Source organism: Colias eurytheme, chromosome 5, assembly GCF_061535395.1.
Source record: "Colias eurytheme isolate Ceu_HAF_F1 chromosome 5, ilColEury1 Martin Lab GWU primary, whole genome shotgun sequence".
NCBI classification, from domain to species: Eukaryota; Metazoa; Arthropoda; class Insecta; order Lepidoptera; family Pieridae; genus Colias; species Colias eurytheme.
In genome coordinates, this window is record NC_142984.1 from 7,474,625 (window position 1) to 7,493,303 (window position 18,679).

Here is an 18,679-nt window from a genome sequence, read left to right on the forward strand (position 1 = left end):
GTGACGTCACGCTTAAGTAAACAACTCGCGTCAGATGTGTTTTGTTGTTATGAATATGTTGAGAATACGCATTTTTATTTATTTTCTATTGTTTCACGTATGCTTTATCGACTCAGAACAGAAATACAATTACGAATTCACGAATACGTGGTTCGGGGTTCTCCGCACCAACTTTATACAATCATTTCTTATTATTTCTCGCTTGAAATAATTACTAACACATTATTGAGCATTATTTTTATGTGGATTCATACTGCAATACTGCACACCACTCATAAACTTTGAAATTCGTTTCTATAACACATATTAAATAAAGACTTTTTTAATTTTCTTCGCAATGCGTACAAATAATTACGTATTTACCAAAGTGTGACGTCAAGTCTACGCCATGACACCTGCGAGCTGTTTTGGCACAGTTAATAAATATTTTTTTGAAAAATGGCTTTTATCTTCGTTAAATTTAAGTATATTACCGAAATAATATAGGGTTTTTCTTGTATAGTAAACGTATACACACATTATGGAAGAGGATTTCAAAATCTTTCGTCATGCCTATTGTGATTATTCATATTATGATGAAATCATATAAAGTGGTATACATAATAATTGGTTGAAAAATATTTACGGTTATTTTAAGTAATTTGGATTTTGATTATTTCATTAAAATTTTTTTCAATGTTTGTACCTTCATCCATACTTACATTTATTTTTTTAACACAATTTGAATTAACTTTGATTATTTCGAAAAAACTACAATGAAACGAAAGCTTTAAAATTTTTTCCAACAATTAATAATTACTAACGATAAATCGATTGCACGCATCAATTCACGCGCATGACTTTTAAGAGTGCTCGATTGTGCGAAGCGTTGCTGTCTGTTGCTGTAGTTGGAACATTCAACGCGTAGACAGAGAATCCAATAGACACCGGCAATGCGTGTCGCAGAAAGAGATAAAAAAGAATACGTCACAATATTTAGGGTTACCATGTGAGGGAAAATTTACCCCGCAATTTGTAAGATACAAATCTCTCAATATCATTATTCACATAACATAAGTGGATAATAATGAGATATCCACATTACATACCGTCAAATGTGGCTACTTGACCTTTACTTGGCAACTTGACCACACCTTCCGTTTAACAACAAAATATCAAATTTTGTAGAATTGAAAGCAAATTGACCTAACGTATCGATGTTGGTAGGTTTTTAAAATATTAATTGGCAACATATTTTAATTTTAAAGCGGTAACGCTGTTGGTTCTCGCAATATAACGTATCGAAGTGTGACTGTGACTAAGGATCTTTTGCCGGTGTCAGTATTATTATGTTTGTAGAGCTTAAACTGCACATCTCAGGTGAGTACAGTTTTGATATGTTGTGTAATAAACCCTAGAGATTGATTTTACAGTGGGAACTATCCAATTTTAGGCTCATCTGTCGAAATATTTGCTTGGGCATTGATGCCTCAGGTTAGGTCAAGTTGCCATTCACCGCTGCGTGGCAACTTGACCGACGCCTAGGGTTGACACAAAAAATAACGTGACTACATTTTTTCCTTTTTTTTATCTGTTTCGAGTTTTGCATAGTAAAATCAATAAATTTGCTGCAAATTTCGGACAATCCAGATACTTATACTCTCTTTGATGACAACGATTTAGCATATTTCTAATGAAAAATAAATGTTTCCTTACCTATTAATAAATACCTATAAGTATTAAGTAATATACATATACATATGTATTAAATTTAGTTTAATAAATAAATAGTTCATTAACCTTTTGACCGCCAGAGCAAAAACGCATCGCCGTGCCCTCCACGCCAAGCCACAAATTCAATGAGATAACCTTGAAAATAGTAGGGAGTCCAAAATGTTATCGATAAACATAATAATTCACGTCTGAATATTTGAATAAACAGCTTATAACACAAAAATAATATTTATTTAACCTCATCTCCTACTGTAAAAACTTAAGACCACATTTATAGCAACTATCAACAAAGAAAATCAACCTTTTGAGATACAAAAATACATATAAAATTGCAGCAAGTTACAGCACTATTCTCTATCAGTTACGCCCCATTGGCATGTATACATGCCAATGGCGCGGGCAACCATCCTTTTTTTTATAATCTCTCGCTTCTGATTAGGGATGTGTAGCTGTATATTATTATAACTTATCGAGTTTATTTATTAAGTTTATATGAACTATAGGTATTATTGTGGAGTGTTTATTTGTAAATATCAAAACAACTATTACCTTTAAATAAAGGGAATTGCATTAAAACTACATATTTATTTTCCAATCATTTAGTTTAATACTTGAGTTATTACAAATACTAATTATATGTAGGTACCTATTTAGGTCAATTACCATATTTTGATATGACATAGCGACAATTTGTATCATAAGAATATTCTAATAAAGGCACTGATTAGACTTATTAGGTAATAAATTTTGAAAACTTCTAAAATGCGCAATAGTTCTTCTGTACTATAAAACTCTTCACTTGCCATTTTTGCGATTATAATATTGGTAACCTACACCTACTCGATAAACTATTTTTACAACTTTCCGCACTTAACAACACGGCACGCGCTTACGACGTCACCAGTCCGACATCTATTCATGTCAATGGCGCAGAAGGGATTGCATATCGATACTGTGCTAGGGATGCGCATGATTGGCGAAAAGGAAAATATTCAAATCAACAATATCCACAATATAGACAATACCTATGGTATTATACCAAAGAATGTAGTATTTACCTTTTTTCTCAGTGACTAAGCTTATATATTTTTTTTGTAGTTATTACAAAAATTAAGCGAATTAGAGTAATTTCGCTGAAATTTTAATGAAGTTACTTGAATATTACACTACATCACTAGTAGGCACGTATACATGTCATTGGCGCGAGAGAACATGCTTTTTTAGCCATTAATTAAGTTATTTTTTGTCATCAAATATTTGAATAACTACTTGGCAATTTTGTTTACTGTGTACAATTATGTAATAACTGGGGATTCAGTTCATAAACTGTATAAATAAAACACGTAAAAGTAAAGGTTTAATATGTTTATTTTGTATTTATCTATGATCTGTTTCTTGGCATGTATAGGTGTCGTTGGCGCACAGGGCACGATTGCGCATGACATCTATAGATGTCATTGGCGTTCAAAAGGTTAAAATTTGTGTCTTATTTGTGACAACCCTATCCGACATGTAATGCTTTGTATGAAATCATTACAAATCTCGTGGCAACTTGACCAGGTAGCCAGAGCCTAACAGTTTATTGTAAAACTTCGGGCTGCAATATTTAAAAAGTCGAAGACTTAAAAAATAATAGCAACTTAGCCTAAAACAAGAATGTTAAGCATCTACCTATGAAAACTGATGTGCAAGGTCAAGATACCACATCAGTGTCAACTTGACCTGTATTACGTTTATTTGTAAATAATGTCAGATTCAATATAATATTTTAAAGAAATACCTAGTAAAAGTGAATGATGAAATCATTCATGACATGAACAAATCATAAAATGTTAATAAAAGTTTAACATAAATAAGTTAGCTAAGAAAAAGTAAAAAAATGTGGTCAAGTAGCCACATTTGACCGGTACTTACATGTTTATACTAATATTATAAAGAGAAAATGTTTGTAATTATGTATGTACATATGTATGTATGGTTTTCGGAGCGCAGCTAGTATATAATAAACATATTACTTTTAGATGGGTAATACATATTATGTATATACACATACCTATATATTATATAATCCATACTATATAATATTATAAATGCGAAAGTAACTCTGTCTGTCTGTCTGTTACTCAATCACGCCTAAACTACTAAAACAATTTGCATGAAATTTGGTATGTAGATATTTTGATACCTGAGAAAGGACATAGGCTACCTTTTATTGCGAAATATGTACCACGGGCGAAGCCGGGGTGGACCACTAGTATGTATAATATATATCATTATCATAATCCCATATAAAAATGTGTATGTAATGATAATGTAGATGAAAACTCGATTGTTCATTATTTTTTATGAAATAAAATAAAAAAAATAAAATAATGTTTATTTTCGTAAGTATTAACAGATACACACGTTAATTATATTGACCGACCCGCGAACGCGCAAAAAAACGAAATTTACTTAATAATAATTTATTGTAATAAAAAAATTACATTTAAATTATCTCTAACTTAATTAACTACGTCCCTCCGGTTCAATGTTGGAAGTTGGAACCAAGAGTGTCCATTGTCTTCGGCGGGGCAGCGTCGCGGTGGTGGTGATTGCCGTAATACTTTCTAACCTTCGGTTTTGGTTTCCAATCTGTTCATCCTGTAGCTACAATCCAAATTTGTCGTAAATTATCCGGTTCAGGAAAACTGGAACAAGCCATTGAATATTTCAGATATTTAATTAAATACACACTGCAGAATATATATTATTATTTCCCATAATAGTGGGTAACAATTTGTAGAAAAGTTGGCAACACAAAATTTTTTAGGTTAAAATTTATAATTGTTATTTTTGTGGTTTTTAAACAATGTATTCAAGTCAACAGCACGTGATACACAATATATTAACACGCTGAAATATCATGAAGGCCTATAAACTGATAAAGAGTTGTATACTTACGAGTGAAAAGACAATCCAGGCATTTTCGTTCCACTATCACTTTAACACCCTTTAACGCTATAGGTAAACCAGAATCTGATGGCAAATTGGGAAATCAAAATTTTGAGTGTGCAACCCTAGGGAAAATGGACTGAACGATCTTGATACTGCTTATTTTTTATTTTGTCCTCAACATCATTAGGCACATTACATAAGTGAACAATACTGTACTTAATAATGAGATATCCACTTAATATTATGTAGGTACATACTTACATGTATAATATACATATTACTTTTATCTATGTAATACATATTATTATTTACACATACCTATATTTGTATATTCATTATCATTATGCCATGTAAAAATATGGATGTAATGATAATGCAGATCAAAACTAGATTGCTAATATTTTTTTATAAAATAAAATAACAATAAAATAAAACTATGTTTATTTTCGTAAGTATTAAAGACACACACATTATAAAATTGACTTGGACAGCTTGGACTTGACGAATAGCCGTATTGGAAACTCCTGTAATAAGTTTTCATAAAATTATATTGTAATCAACAAACAATATTATAATTACCTACTTATAATATTTTTTATTTTAAGTATCAAAACGGGTAAGTCCAATTTACCAATAAAATATTCAAAATTGAAAATTATGATGTGTTTGACCCTTCTGCATCGAATGTTTTTCTATACACATTATAAACAACACCTCTTGCTTGTGATCGCAGCGGCTTTTTCGACATTTTCGAAGATTTTTTAGACGAAATCCTAAAAATTATTCATCAATTGCAAAGAAGACAAATAATTTGACAACCAATTTGATAGTTGTCAAATAAAATTGCCATATGAAAATCTTTTATAGTACGACATAAAAGAGATGAAATTAATTATTTTGGAACTAATTCGTTTTTCATTACCTGGCAACCCTGAATTGGCAATGTAGCTGTCAAGTTGAATAAAAATTTGTTGTTTTTTTCGTGAAGTGGAGAATTATTGAGATAAAATTGTTATTTAGAACAAGAAATTTAAATAAAAAAGGAGACATCATGAAAAAGGTTAAACGTAGCGGTGTCCGTGATGTGGTGTATAAAGTTTTTATTCGGTGTTTGTCCGAATTTCAAGCTGGAAATTTATTGACTGATTTGGAAAACGTTTACAAACGTACAGCAGAATATACCGGTGAGATTCCATTTATTTTTGCTCAGTACTACGTAAAATAGAATATTCCATTAGTGACGAGTGTTTAATGTATGTATGTATGGCGATTATTACGTTTTCGCAATTTAATTTGAGGTTATTTGTATGTAAACAAAAACTAGTTTTTATAGTGCGACCAGCACAATTTGAGTCAAGAAGTTATATCCAATCCAACCAGCCTCAAATAAAGTACCTAGTTTAGATTTTACTACATAGTATAGTGATAACTGTTTTCATACAGCTATCTATCTATTAATCAATCAAACCATAAGAAAAAAAATCATATTTACTCTATCATATTTACAGATACTGAAGATGCCCCGTACCCTCTTGCCAGTACTTCGAAACAGAGTGATGATCAGTCCTTTGAAGGAGTAGAATATTTAGATTTTGATGAATTATATTAATGTACAAAATTTATCTACAAAAAAAATAAAAATATGTGGTTTTCAAATCGCCTTGTTTTTTTCTACCCGACGGACCCAGAAAGAGGGTAATGTGTTTGAGCTGCATGTATGCTTGTTTGTTTGTATGTTTGATTCTATGTGCGCCTCTGCAGTCTAAGCACTTGACCGATTTTTATAAAATAACTAATTCCAAATACATTTAAGTAAAATTTGACCTAGGTAGATCAATTAAAATACTAATGTATTTTTGTCTTAAATTTACACTATTGCTACAATAAAACAATTATAACGGTTTAAATCGCGGTATTTATTTTAGATTATATATATAGATTTTTGGATTTTTATTCTATAGTATCAAGATCGCTTGCGTCGCAGTATCAGTGTTGCTATATGAGCGACGGTGGCGCCCTCATTTATTTTCATCTCTTTTGTGTCGCACTGTATTTCGTAAATATAAATATGCCATCAGATTCTGGTAGACCTATACACCGCACCATGGTATTATTTTATAAGGTATTAACAGTAAGTCTAAATCATTAAAAACCAAACATACCATGAATTACGTAACTTAGAACATGTAAAAACTATATTTCTAGGGAAGACGATAGTTAGCTGTCAAACTTTGTTTAGCAAAGTAGGTTTCTTTTCTTGAAAAAAGTGGCACGCTGGGTGAAACAAAAAATTTTATCGTTCTCTCTCATTTCTTTACACAACACCGGCATAAGTTGCTCTTTTTCTTGTGTGAATGCGACATAAACTATCAATTTGTCTATTGGTTTATCTGTCTACGATTCAACGTTAAGCATTATGCCGCATAATGCGCTCTAGTGCTGTAATTGGAAAACACTAATTTGTCTATGATCTGTGCGTGTGTTTTCTATGTTGTCTATACTTTTCTAGTCACTTCTCGTCTTTGCCATTACTTGCTCTGTGGTCCTTGCCGTCAACTCGCCAACTCGGTCTTAACCAGTAATTCTATAGTCTGTGTCATAGTCTATAGACGGGCAGACGAAGCCACAGATTAAGTATTAGTTACTACGTAACAGATGCGACAGTGATGTTTTCCATAGTTTCAGTTGGCCAGTTGTGGCGCTGCTGTAGCCTTATCAATTTTGACAGTAATAAGTAGTGTTGCCTACCAGTTCGATATCTATATCTGACTATCGATACTTTAGTGAGGTGCCCATTGTATCGATAAAAATACTACGTACTAGCACAGATTAAGTACTAGATATTAAGTAAGCTCCAAGCGTTATTATTGCGAATAGGTATTAAAAATAAAACAGATTTCGTTTTCAATGTTTATTTATTTAATGCTCTTTTTCTTAATTTATTTGTTTTATATTTCATTAAAGCAATTCTATGGATTCCTGCCATTTTTTGCACATATCTCTCCTCTATTTAAAATTTTATTTATAATATTGCTCCAGTTATGGACATGAACCCTAGCAATATATGTTAAAAACATTTTTTTTAAACACATATTGTGTGTTTTCTGACACCCTAACCAGGAAAACTCCAAATCTTGAATTTTTTCTCTTATATTTGCCCCAATTTTGTTTTGGATACAGTTATCGTTTAAATAATTATGTATTATACAACTTGCTTCCCTGTACAACACTAGAAGTTTGGAACTTGGATAAACTAAATTACTATTTTTTAAAATAGTAATTTAGTTACAATACTTCATTATTTCCATAGGCAGCAGCCTGTTTAAGATTTTGTGTGGTTGTTTTACCCAAACTATCAGCAGTTATTTTGGTTATTTGCTTCATAAATTTTCTTTTCTTTGGGCAATTTTTTTTTCATAAAATCTGAAAACAAAATTTATGTTACAATTTATTTTGATGATTCATTGTGGTGGTGTGGTTAATAATAATAATTTTATCACTGAAAGATATGTGAAAAGCACTTGTAATGTACATTATATTACTAATAATAAATTACCTTTACGCTTTTGTATGATACTCTTATTTTCATGAGTAGTTTTTTCTTCTACTGTGGGTTCAGTTAATATATTTCCTGAAAATAAAAGTTATTTTAGTATTTGTAGTGAGCCCATCCATACAAAGACAATTCCACAGTTCCTATTCAAATGTTGTAAGCCCCAGATTTAAACAATGGCAGTTTAACTGTGAGATTGATAAGTCACATACAATAAACATATCTAAGTAACCACAAACTTAAAGATAGTGCAAGTGCACACTATACATATTGTGTGATCCTACATGTGTTAGTATATAATTTATGAACACCACATTTTTTAGCATCTGTCAACCTTAAAAAAAAACCTTTTTCTAAATCCCATGTCTCTTGCAATCTGCACTAATAAAATCAAAGTTAACCAGTAAATAAAACCAAATACTAACCTGCATCTTCACAAAGAGTATGAAATTCTATTTCTTTGCTTAAGGAACATGAATTTTGGTCTGCCATATCTGTAAATCGGTAACAAAACAATTACTTTTAAATATAAAGTACCTACAAACATTACATACATATGAATCTTTGAATCTAATAACAGCTAATGGAATTCTCTTAAAAACAGCTTTAAAGTAAAATCTGAGAACATGAATAAAAAACTTACTAAAATTTACAAACATGGATTTATCAACCTATAAACTATCATAAATCACATACCTGTAGGTCTTTTCGTAACAACTGGAATAGCTGGAATGCATGATGGATGTTCATGATAATCATCACCTAAAACCAAAGAACTTAATGTTGAATCTATACTATATATTATTATACTAATATTATAAAGCTAAAGAGTTTGTTTGTTTGTTTGAACACGCTAATCTCAGGAACTACTGGTCCAATTTGAAAAATTCTTTCGGTGTTAGATAGCCCATTCATCGAGGAAGATATAGGCTATATATCACCATGCTAAGACCAAAAGGAGCGGAGCCACGCGGGTGAAACCGTGGAGCACAGCTCGTAACTTATAAAATCCTATCCTGATTACTATATTATAATTTATGTTAAATATAATACCATATTATAGGATAGCTTAAATAAAAATTTGAGTGCATAATACATACCTGCCCTTCCAATGACCAACATATTATCTGTAATATTTTCATTCTCATCTGATTCCATTTTGTGATAATTGTGATCACTCAGAGCATTTTGTACTGTAACAAGTAAATACATATGTAACATTTAAAAATATAATTCAAACACAAATAGAAGGAATGTAAAGTATGTCAAAGTATTTGTTTGGAGCCATGAAACCTGTCTTACCAAATATCAGCTATTTACATAATTTTTAATCATGTTATTTATAGCTCCAGGTAGAACTCACCAGTTTCACTGGAAGACAGGGGCACGCCGTGCGCGTATTTCGTCATCCGTAAATAGGCATGGGTATGAATGCCTAAGCCTCTTGCCTTCTTCATCGAACTGATATCTATCGAAGTGTTTCTCACAAACGCGTTTGTGTCGAAGTTGATCTTTCGACAATCCGATGAGGGAGGAATTAGTGGGCACCAGAAAGGACATCCACAGGTTCCTCAAATAATCATTCTGCGGAAAACAAAAAAGCCGATTCGTCGCATTGGTTGCGGTGCCACCACCGACACAGCACTTTAATAGTCCCATGGCAAATTTAGCACTTCTTTACAGTAGAACACTAGTCTATTATATTGTGAAAAATCGAGAAAAAAATAATTAAATTATAGACACAATGGTCGTTTCATTCAAATAAATGTCAATTGTCATAACATGGCTTCTCAAAATGGCGCCGTAGCCGGAAACAAGTAGAAACAAAAAAAAAAGTACAGGAAGTAATGCAGCGCCACAACTAGCCATTTTGAAACTAGGCTGTCAGGGCCCTGGACGAAGCTCCAAACTGCTACACATGGAGGACGATAAATTAATTTAAAAATTTACAAAAAGTCAGTGAAAGGTTTATTTGTGATTTAGTGTGTATTAGATGAAAATTATTTTCTGAAAATGTTTTCGTATATCCCCAGATCTTTGCTGTGAGTATCATTTTTCATTTATTTTGGGAGTTTACATAACGTGACACCTGTGTTTTGCCCAATTTGTAAATTGCATTTAATATTTTGTGTTTAAATAAAAATTAGCTTGAGTGTACATATAATTATATTTTCTTAAAAATATATATCAGGTGATTTGTAACTTTCAAAACATTGAAAGCTAGGAACGCGTGAAAGGCTTGTTTTGTAGCTTAAAAATAACATCTATTATTATTTTAAGGTAATAAATGGTTCATAGGTTTAATATGATATCATTCTCAAAGATTCTTAGACTTAATAACGATATTTTGCTAAGATTAGGCTAATTATAATGGGCCAATGGAAACGCATTTCGATATTGATCCTGCCGAAAAACACGGTTGTATGTCGCTTATATTTCCACGTCTCTTGCTTGTAATAGTGCGTTTATAATTTAAAAATATCCGGTATATTATCCGTAAAGAAAGAAGAAATTAGCACACAGTATGAATAAATGAATTATTAAATGTCTCATTTGAATGGTTTAATCTATATTTATTATTTTAGTCAGGCTCAAAAGTATTTGATAATAATAATTAAGATTACAGTATGTACATAAAATATAGTTTTTCAGTTTAAATATTCTTTACATAGTCAGTAATACATATTATACTGCGTTAAAATATAATACATTGTTTTCTTGTTATTGTTTAGCAATAAAAATTCCATGTACATACCTACATTATTTTTGGCATGTCCCATTTGTTGAGACTTGGCAACATTACTGCTAATGTACCTCAAAATAATAAGCTGGTACAAAAATAGCTAACACTTTTTCATTGTTTACCAACATCATCACCTTATGAAACTGACTATACTAGGTATCTCTATTTATAGATATGTAATAGTTTAAGAAAAGAATGATTTCTAAAACAGAAAATATGAAAATTGGATTTTAGAGTACCTACTTTGAAATTAATTGAAATATTTTAAATCAATTTGCTATGCTAAAAAAGTTGGTTATTTGGTATGACTGTTTTGAATTATTATTCCTTGAAGCCTTCTTAAATAGCAAATTGTTGTCTTCTCTGACGTGATGTTTATGTTTATAGGTATTATTTGGGTATTATGGTAACACATGTCCTGAAATAAAACAATTTTATTTATTTATTATGGAAACAGGATTTTGCTGTCTGTTTTACATAGAAAATATCCCTGTTATTTTTAATTCTTGTGCTTATTGTCCAATTGGTACACATTTTATTTAATCAAGATTTTTTTTTATAGAACTAGATGTTTAAATTCCAGTAAAAAAATGTAGTGTAAAAATCACTTCACCTATATTATCAATATAGACTGTATGTACATACCTCCATAGGTATCTGCTTTTAATACACAATGTAAACATTTAAAACTGTAAAGGCAGTAGATTGAAAATTAATCCATCAGTCCTCGGAATCACAGACACAATAGAAAATCTATTGTGTCGCGCCCCGATCGGGCCTTACGGTGGTCAATGGGTTAAAGATAAAAAGCTTTTAGTACAGTGCAAAATTTTGACTCATTTTATAAAGACGACTCTTGTGCTAATTTATAAATGAGACGGTGACGTAATTTAAATGACGACGAAAAAGTCGTGACTAAACCAGATTGCCCCTTGATGATGTGATATTTCCACTTTTTTGCTGTACCTACACCATGTAAAATAAATAATATCAGTTTAGCATACCATTTCTTAAGTGTATTGTTTTAAATGTTGTAAATAAAATGCGTAAATCAACTCAATTTTTCGGAACATAGTCCCGCATCTATTTCTAAACTTATTCTACTAAATATTTTACTTCAATTCTTATTTTACGTATTGTATAGGAATACCTTCCAGTTATAATTTCAAGAGGATAGGTTCCGTTTATCTCATTCATAATAACTGCGAAAATTAGTTGTAGTATCAAGAGGAAAGGTAAATTTTTCCTCATTCCGAAGTTCCAAATGAACGATTCGATTCAATTTATATTTTTTATATACCACTAATGTGGGTGGGTGCATTCCTATTTAAAGGTATATTAAGAAGAGCTGGAACGTCAACACATTTACACATTGCACATGTTAGGCCGGGAGATACTGACACAAAATTTCGGGTCATTTGTAACAGGATGGCGGTCTAGAGGGGTCTTAGTACGTAATGACAAAAAGAAAAATGACGTAAATGTCTGCACGATGATGATTACCTGTGCAAAAGTTAGCCTGGTACAAATGGTTGAATTGTTTTTTTTTTTTAATCAACGCATCGCGTCGGTATGGGGGGCTGTTAGTTACACCGGAAAAGTATGGCATTACACTACCGCCTACATCTTTTTTAAGGGCTATCAGTAAATTCTAAAATTTTTGTGTTACAAATCGTTAGACTTTCGCTATTTATCCGACGAGTTCGACTAACGCCCACGCGACTAGTCCGCCGGTACCAGCGTTCTGACCATCATTTTTCTTTTAGTCATTGCGTAATAAGACCTCTGTAGAACCGCCATTCTGTTACAAATGACCCGAAATTTTGTGTCAGTATCTCCCGGCCTATGTATGTGTCATATTTTGCAATTGTTTATAAATACAGGGTGATGTAATTGGTATAGTACGAATATCTAAAAATCTATGAAGAATTTTGTGATACAGTAAATGGAAGAATTATAGACTATTTTACAGTATTTAATAAAATCATTTAATTTTTTGTTCATTTTCATTAGAAATGTCAATTTTTCTCACCAAGGTGGAAATTTGGATGATAAGGATCTTGTTAGAAAAATATAAATTTTGACTAAAATCGGCATTTTTTTTTCAAAAATCAAAGTACTAATTAATAATCAGAGTTATCACATTATTAAAAAAATAAGCCAAACAATACACAATTTTTACCTACTTGATGCAATCCTCAAAGATCATGGACATAGTGTATTGCGCCTTCCACCATACCATCCAGAACTCAACCCAATAGAGTTACTATGTTGCATAATTAAAGGGAAAGTAGCATCAAAAAATGTGAACTTTAACTTGAAAACTGTGGAAGAATTATTTAGAAAGGAAGCAAATGCTATTAGTCTGGATATGTTTAGTGACGTTTGGAGAAAGACGCAAGAACACGAGGAAAAATATATTCAATTAGAACCAAAAGTAGATAATTACACTGACTCATTTATAATAACATTAAGAAATTCCGACAACGAAACATCGAGTTCTTCGAGCGATGAAAGTTACAGTGAAGTAGAAGATTACGATTATGATTAAATAGATTCTTCTTCTTCTCTATAGATACTGCTTTCTGAATTGGTGGTAAATGTTAAAACTGTTAAACTGTTATGACGATTCAAAAGTGCTTCTAGAAGAAGTCTAATTGTATAAATGTTTGAGTTTGAGTTTAAAACCAATAGTGTGAAAATTATACAATAAATATGTAACAATATTTGTTAGCGCGTATTGGTAGGTATTACGTACTTACTACAAATATAATATTTCTTAGATATCTTTACTCGACCAAAGTCAGGACAAGACTGCTGCTGCGCAACTGCAGAAGACGTCCGTTATTTAAATCATTATCAAAACAACCATCCGTGTGTTGGGACTTGGGAGTGAGCGCACGTGTTATTTGTATTGTTTTTATGACCTGAAATTTAATTATTATTTGATAATTGAATAATTATTAATACTTTTATCCAATTGATTATTATTAGAATAAATAATTAACTTCATCAATTGATTTACTTTTAAATTATAATTTTACAGGTAAATTATGAGAGCTTTCATAATTATATTTGCATATATTTATCTACAACGCACCTATTTTACAATTCAAGTCTAAAATGAAACTAGAGTCGCATTTATTTTTGAACATACTGTAAGTGAAATTGCATAAGTGTGAGTACTGTGAACATGCCAGCTTTCCTTAATTGACCGATACGGACGAATATGAATGGATTTTTGCACGCCTCATAAGCGAAGCGTTGAGGTGGGTACTACTGTCACTTCGCGCAAAACATCTGATTTTTCAAACTTAAAATGTCTTTATGTATCATACATTGCACTTGTAAGATAATACATACACACACATATTAAGAAAAAACACTATTTTTAACGTTCATGATATTTTTGATGTCATTTTTGTTATTTAAACTAGTTAAAAAACAGTTTAAAAAAGTTCTGTCTTGGACGTCCGTGTGTCTGTATGTGCGGATCCTTTTTCTTGTTAAGAGCGCATATTCTATTTAACGCAAGTCAAAAACTCCGCGATCTATTACGATAGATCGCGGCTTGCGCTATCCTTTTACTATGAACAGCATAGGTCCACAGCAGAGCGCCGAGCAACATGTCCTCTCTCTGGAAAGGCTCGCTGCCGACTGATTTTAATCGGGTCGCGCGCAGTGTTTTATAGTACTTTAAAAAAAATTGTAGAAAAATAATAGAGGTACCTTAGTTGATTTTTTAAATTTTATCTTATAAGTAAGACATTCTTTTATTGCAATATGTATAAATTATATTCAATAAAGTCAAATATCTTGGTGAAAATAATCATTTTGTCGACTATAATTTCTAAAAAAATTCACATTGTTCGGATTTTAATTTCGTAAGTTAGGAGTCCAAAATAAAAAAATCTTTTAACTAACTATTTTAATAAGGATTTTTGCAGTTAGTTAAAAATAATTGTGTGTTAGATCTGTCAGCAATTTCAGATATTTTTAGCTTCGAAATTGACACTAAAAGTGAAATCAAGTAATCATCGGCTCAGTTATCTTGATGGTATTCAGAAATACTGTATTAATTGAAAAAAACTCTTAACTAACTACATAGACAATAAAATTTCCTAAAATTATTAGTAATTCATATGTTTGTAAGATAAGTGGTTGATGGACAATCTGGTTTGAAAAATCACATATTTGAGCCAAACAGCGCACGGACCGCGTACACAGCCTTAACACGATAGCGACCGAAATACTTTACTAATCGAGTCTTTTTTTTCTCTTACCCTTGAGTATGCTCAGGAATAGAAAGAACCCTTTCATTTTTCAGGGTCTGATTCGATGTGGTTTAATTGTTATTAAATAAACAAAAATAATAATTAATAAATATTTATTAAAAAAAAATTATGAGGCGTGCACTTTTGGATTTTCCAAATTATTTTTAAATTAAGGGTCCCAATATAAATTATTGCGCGATTCATGGAAGCGACTTGCTCACTTTGCTCAGCATTGGGACACAACAGGCTGATACAACAATACAACAACATAAATTGTTATTGTGCAAAATTCATTATTTTTATACAATCTTATTCGTGTTCCACTATTAAATTCTCATTTGCGATTCTGTCCCTTTGTGGAATATAGGTCTTTAGGTTTGTCGTTCTTTTCGGCTCCTTTGACTATGCTCTTAAATTATATGCACTGAAATTATTTTTGTTAGTCCAAAAAAGATCGACATCGGAGCCTACATTCTTTGGTTCGTCATAACTATAATTTTGAACTAATAACGGTACACTTATAAAATGATGAAATCAATTATTTAGATAATTTCGTAGTTACCTACTAGCTACTTGTCCCGGCTCTACTTTACGCGCGTTTCATTAGTTTCGGAGCCTATTCAATGTACACAAACATTCAAATCCTTCTCCTTTTCCATCGTTCGTTCGGTTCACGTTCGGTAGTCATAGTTGCTAGTTGCTCTATCGTCCTTGTTCACGAAACAATTCACTGTGACGATATACCTACTTAGGTAGAAGGTACTCTTATGTAGTTTGATCATCTCTCCAATAATACGTTGTTGTTGTTAAATGACCATAACTGTGCTGATTCATTTATATACTTTAACATTACGAATAGTATTGTTATCAGCCAACATTTTACATTTGAGTCACTCGTGTTAAGTAATTTTATCAACTTTGACGTAATTGATAATTTCAATGCGTCTTTTGATAATATATTATGTAGTTAATGTAATTTCACAATATACCTAATCAAACGATCAATCATCAATTGACTGGCGATAATAATGCAACAATATTATTAAAGGTCGATAACAGCGTGTTGTGTATAAATAGTCATTAGCTGGGTCCACACCGGCCGATCCAGTGATCCCGCGATCCGCGATCCAGGATCGCGGAGCATGGATCGTGGATCATGTTAGGCCGATCCACTTTAAAAACTTGCGATCCAAAATATGCGCTCCAAGTGATCCTAAGGCGATCCGTGATTCAGCCAGTCTAACTCTTGTACGATATGGAGTCACACGTACAACGGCGGCGTCTTGCCGTTGCAGCAGTAACTTTTATTATACTGAAATGTTTGCGCAAAAAATCAAAAAAAAAGAAATCGACGGTTTTGGGTGAAACAACTTTACAAAAATCGATTGGAATCTGGGACTCAGCTGTACGCAGAGTTAGTTTCAGATGAAGTGGAACACAATTTTGCAAGAATGAATGCTATTCAATTTGAGATATTCGACTTTCTGAGATGTCCATGGTGAGGTGGATCGCGCGATCCAACACAAACGTCCACACCGCGCGCATCACGCAACTGAGGCACCTTTGAAGCGGGTACAAAAACCGCCCGCTAACGGATCGCACGAGGTAGGGATCGCGCGCGGCAAAACGCGTGCATGGATCGCGCGCGGCACGTCCACACCGCCCGCATCTTTGGATCGCGCGCCTGCCGCGCGCGATCGGATCGCGGTGGATCGGCCGGTGTGGACCCAGCTATTGAGACACTTATCAAACGCGTGCATCATAATATCGATAAACGTGTAAAATCTTAGGTAGGTGAGTCTAGAATCTAGAGTTTCATAATTTAAGCCACTCTTTATAGGCGTCGATTACTAATTCTGAAAGTTAAAACTTAAAATGTAACAATCTTTGCGAATTATTATAATAAAATATGTAGTAACAACAGCACATTTGAATTATTTTTGGTAAACAATATCCTTGAGCATAGTTATAAACTCATACACGCTATCAGTGTTGTACACATGATTTCCTTAGAAAAGGAAACTACTATATTATGGTCGTGATAGCTATTCTTCTAATAAGTATGACCTTGAATTTGATTTGCAGTAAACTTTTGAAATTATTACTTAGATATAATCATATGTTAGCCTTCTTATCACGATGAAATTGACATTGTTATAGATGCTGTTCAAACGCTATAGGCCCGAATCGGGCTCTCGCGTATGCACTGACCAAATGTCCAGTGTTCCTAGAACCATCTTTGTCACAATGCCGGAACTATCACGAAGTAACCGGCGATATCGTCTGTCCGAATATGATAAGAGGTATTGACCATTTGAGAGATCCCCGCCTGAACAAGGTACAGTTTCATACACGTAAATAACCCATTTCCAATCGTATTTAAAGTTCGGAATTCGCTACTTACGTACTTAATGTTTCGTGTCAATAATTATGAGTTGCACTTGCACCCAACTAGTTGGCAAACACTCAATTTGTTAACAGGCATACTGGTCATTGGCAATCGGACATTATAATTTGAATTGCTAGGTCATGGTTCATTAATACAGCTATTTACTTGGTAACTGTGAAATATTGAAGTGTTGATTTGTACACAAGAATGTGGGTATCGAATTTGTAGGTAATTGTAATTTTTAGGGACTAGCATTTACGCTAGAGGAGCGCCAAGCACTCGGCATTCATGGTCTTTTGGCTGCAAAGTTCAAAACTCAGGAGGAACAGCTGGATATTTGCAGGATATCTATAGACAGATACGAGGACAATCTCAACAAATACCTCTACCTCGTTGAGTTACAGGTGACTAGACAGCATAAAGGTACCATTGATTTAATGATATCTTACCTAAGTGTATTGTCTAACATTTCGGTCTATACTAAGTGAAAGTTAGGTGCATGATGTCTTATAGAGTCTGACTTTGACTGAGCTCTAATTTAGTCAGCTATTTGCATTGCTAATAGTGGAAAGGATTATGAAAGTTTAAATTTAATTATGTGTACTTGAACTAAATTGAAATGTATTTATGTTTTCAATGTGCAGGCAAACTAGCTAATATACGTTTTTAAATGGTATTCTAAACATTATTGTAGAGAACAATTTTATTTTTCCATTCAATTCTTGCAGGACAGGAATGAAAAGCTGTTTTTCCGTCTTCTATCGGAAAATGTTGAGAAGTATCTGCCCATCGTGTATACTCCCACCGTAGGACTCGCTTGTCAGAGGTTCGGTCTCATCTACAGAAGGCCTAGAGGTCTCTTCATCACCATCAATGACAAAGGACATGTGTTCAATATCCTAAAGAACTGGTAAGTGATAAAAATATATTGGTCTGTTATTTATTTGAACATTTATTGACTTGGTTAACCAGTGACCTAATATCCGATATCGTTATCCAATATTCTATAAAATACTTGCATTTGAGAAGATTATGTACAAAATATTTGAGCATCTGTAAATTCAGATAAT

At 32.5% G+C, this 18,679-nt stretch overlaps 2 protein-coding genes and 1 long non-coding RNA gene across 3 annotated transcripts in view; 1 reads left to right on the top strand and 2 right to left on the bottom strand.

Moving 5' to 3' along the window:
* Positions 1-4,162: 4,162 nt before the first annotated feature.
* LOC149908538 (uncharacterized) lies at positions 4,163-4,716 on the bottom strand. Its single transcript, XR_016456758.1, has 2 exons — positions 4,657-4,716; positions 4,163-4,403 (listed from the first exon to the last, which is right to left on the bottom strand). It is a non-coding gene; the product is annotated as an uncharacterized LOC149908538 (long non-coding RNA).
* A 2,484-nt stretch (positions 4,717-7,200) lies between these two features.
* LOC149908539 (NADP-dependent malic enzyme-like) overlaps positions 7,201-18,679 on the top strand; it is a 36,508-nt gene continuing 25,029 nt past the window's right edge. Inside the window, exons 1-5 of the mRNA XM_090102018.1 lie at positions 7,201-7,266; positions 10,099-10,245; positions 17,381-17,558; positions 17,855-18,013; positions 18,338-18,519. Coding sequence (XP_089958144.1) covers positions 10,217-10,245; positions 17,381-17,558; positions 17,855-18,013; positions 18,338-18,519 — 548 coding nt within the window. The 5' untranslated portion in view covers positions 7,201-7,266; positions 10,099-10,216. The remainder of the gene's footprint in view (positions 7,267-10,098; positions 10,246-17,380; positions 17,559-17,854; positions 18,014-18,337; positions 18,520-18,679) is intronic.
* LOC149908540 (uncharacterized) lies at positions 7,547-9,897 on the bottom strand. Its single transcript, XM_090102019.1, has 6 exons — positions 9,567-9,897; positions 9,304-9,396; positions 8,900-8,965; positions 8,629-8,697; positions 8,207-8,281; positions 7,547-8,073 (listed from the first exon to the last, which is right to left on the bottom strand). Exons 1-6 carry the CDS (start codon positions 9,658-9,660, stop codon positions 8,006-8,008), a joined length of 465 nt encoding a protein of 154 aa, XP_089958145.1. The 5' UTR covers positions 9,661-9,897; the 3' UTR covers positions 7,547-8,005.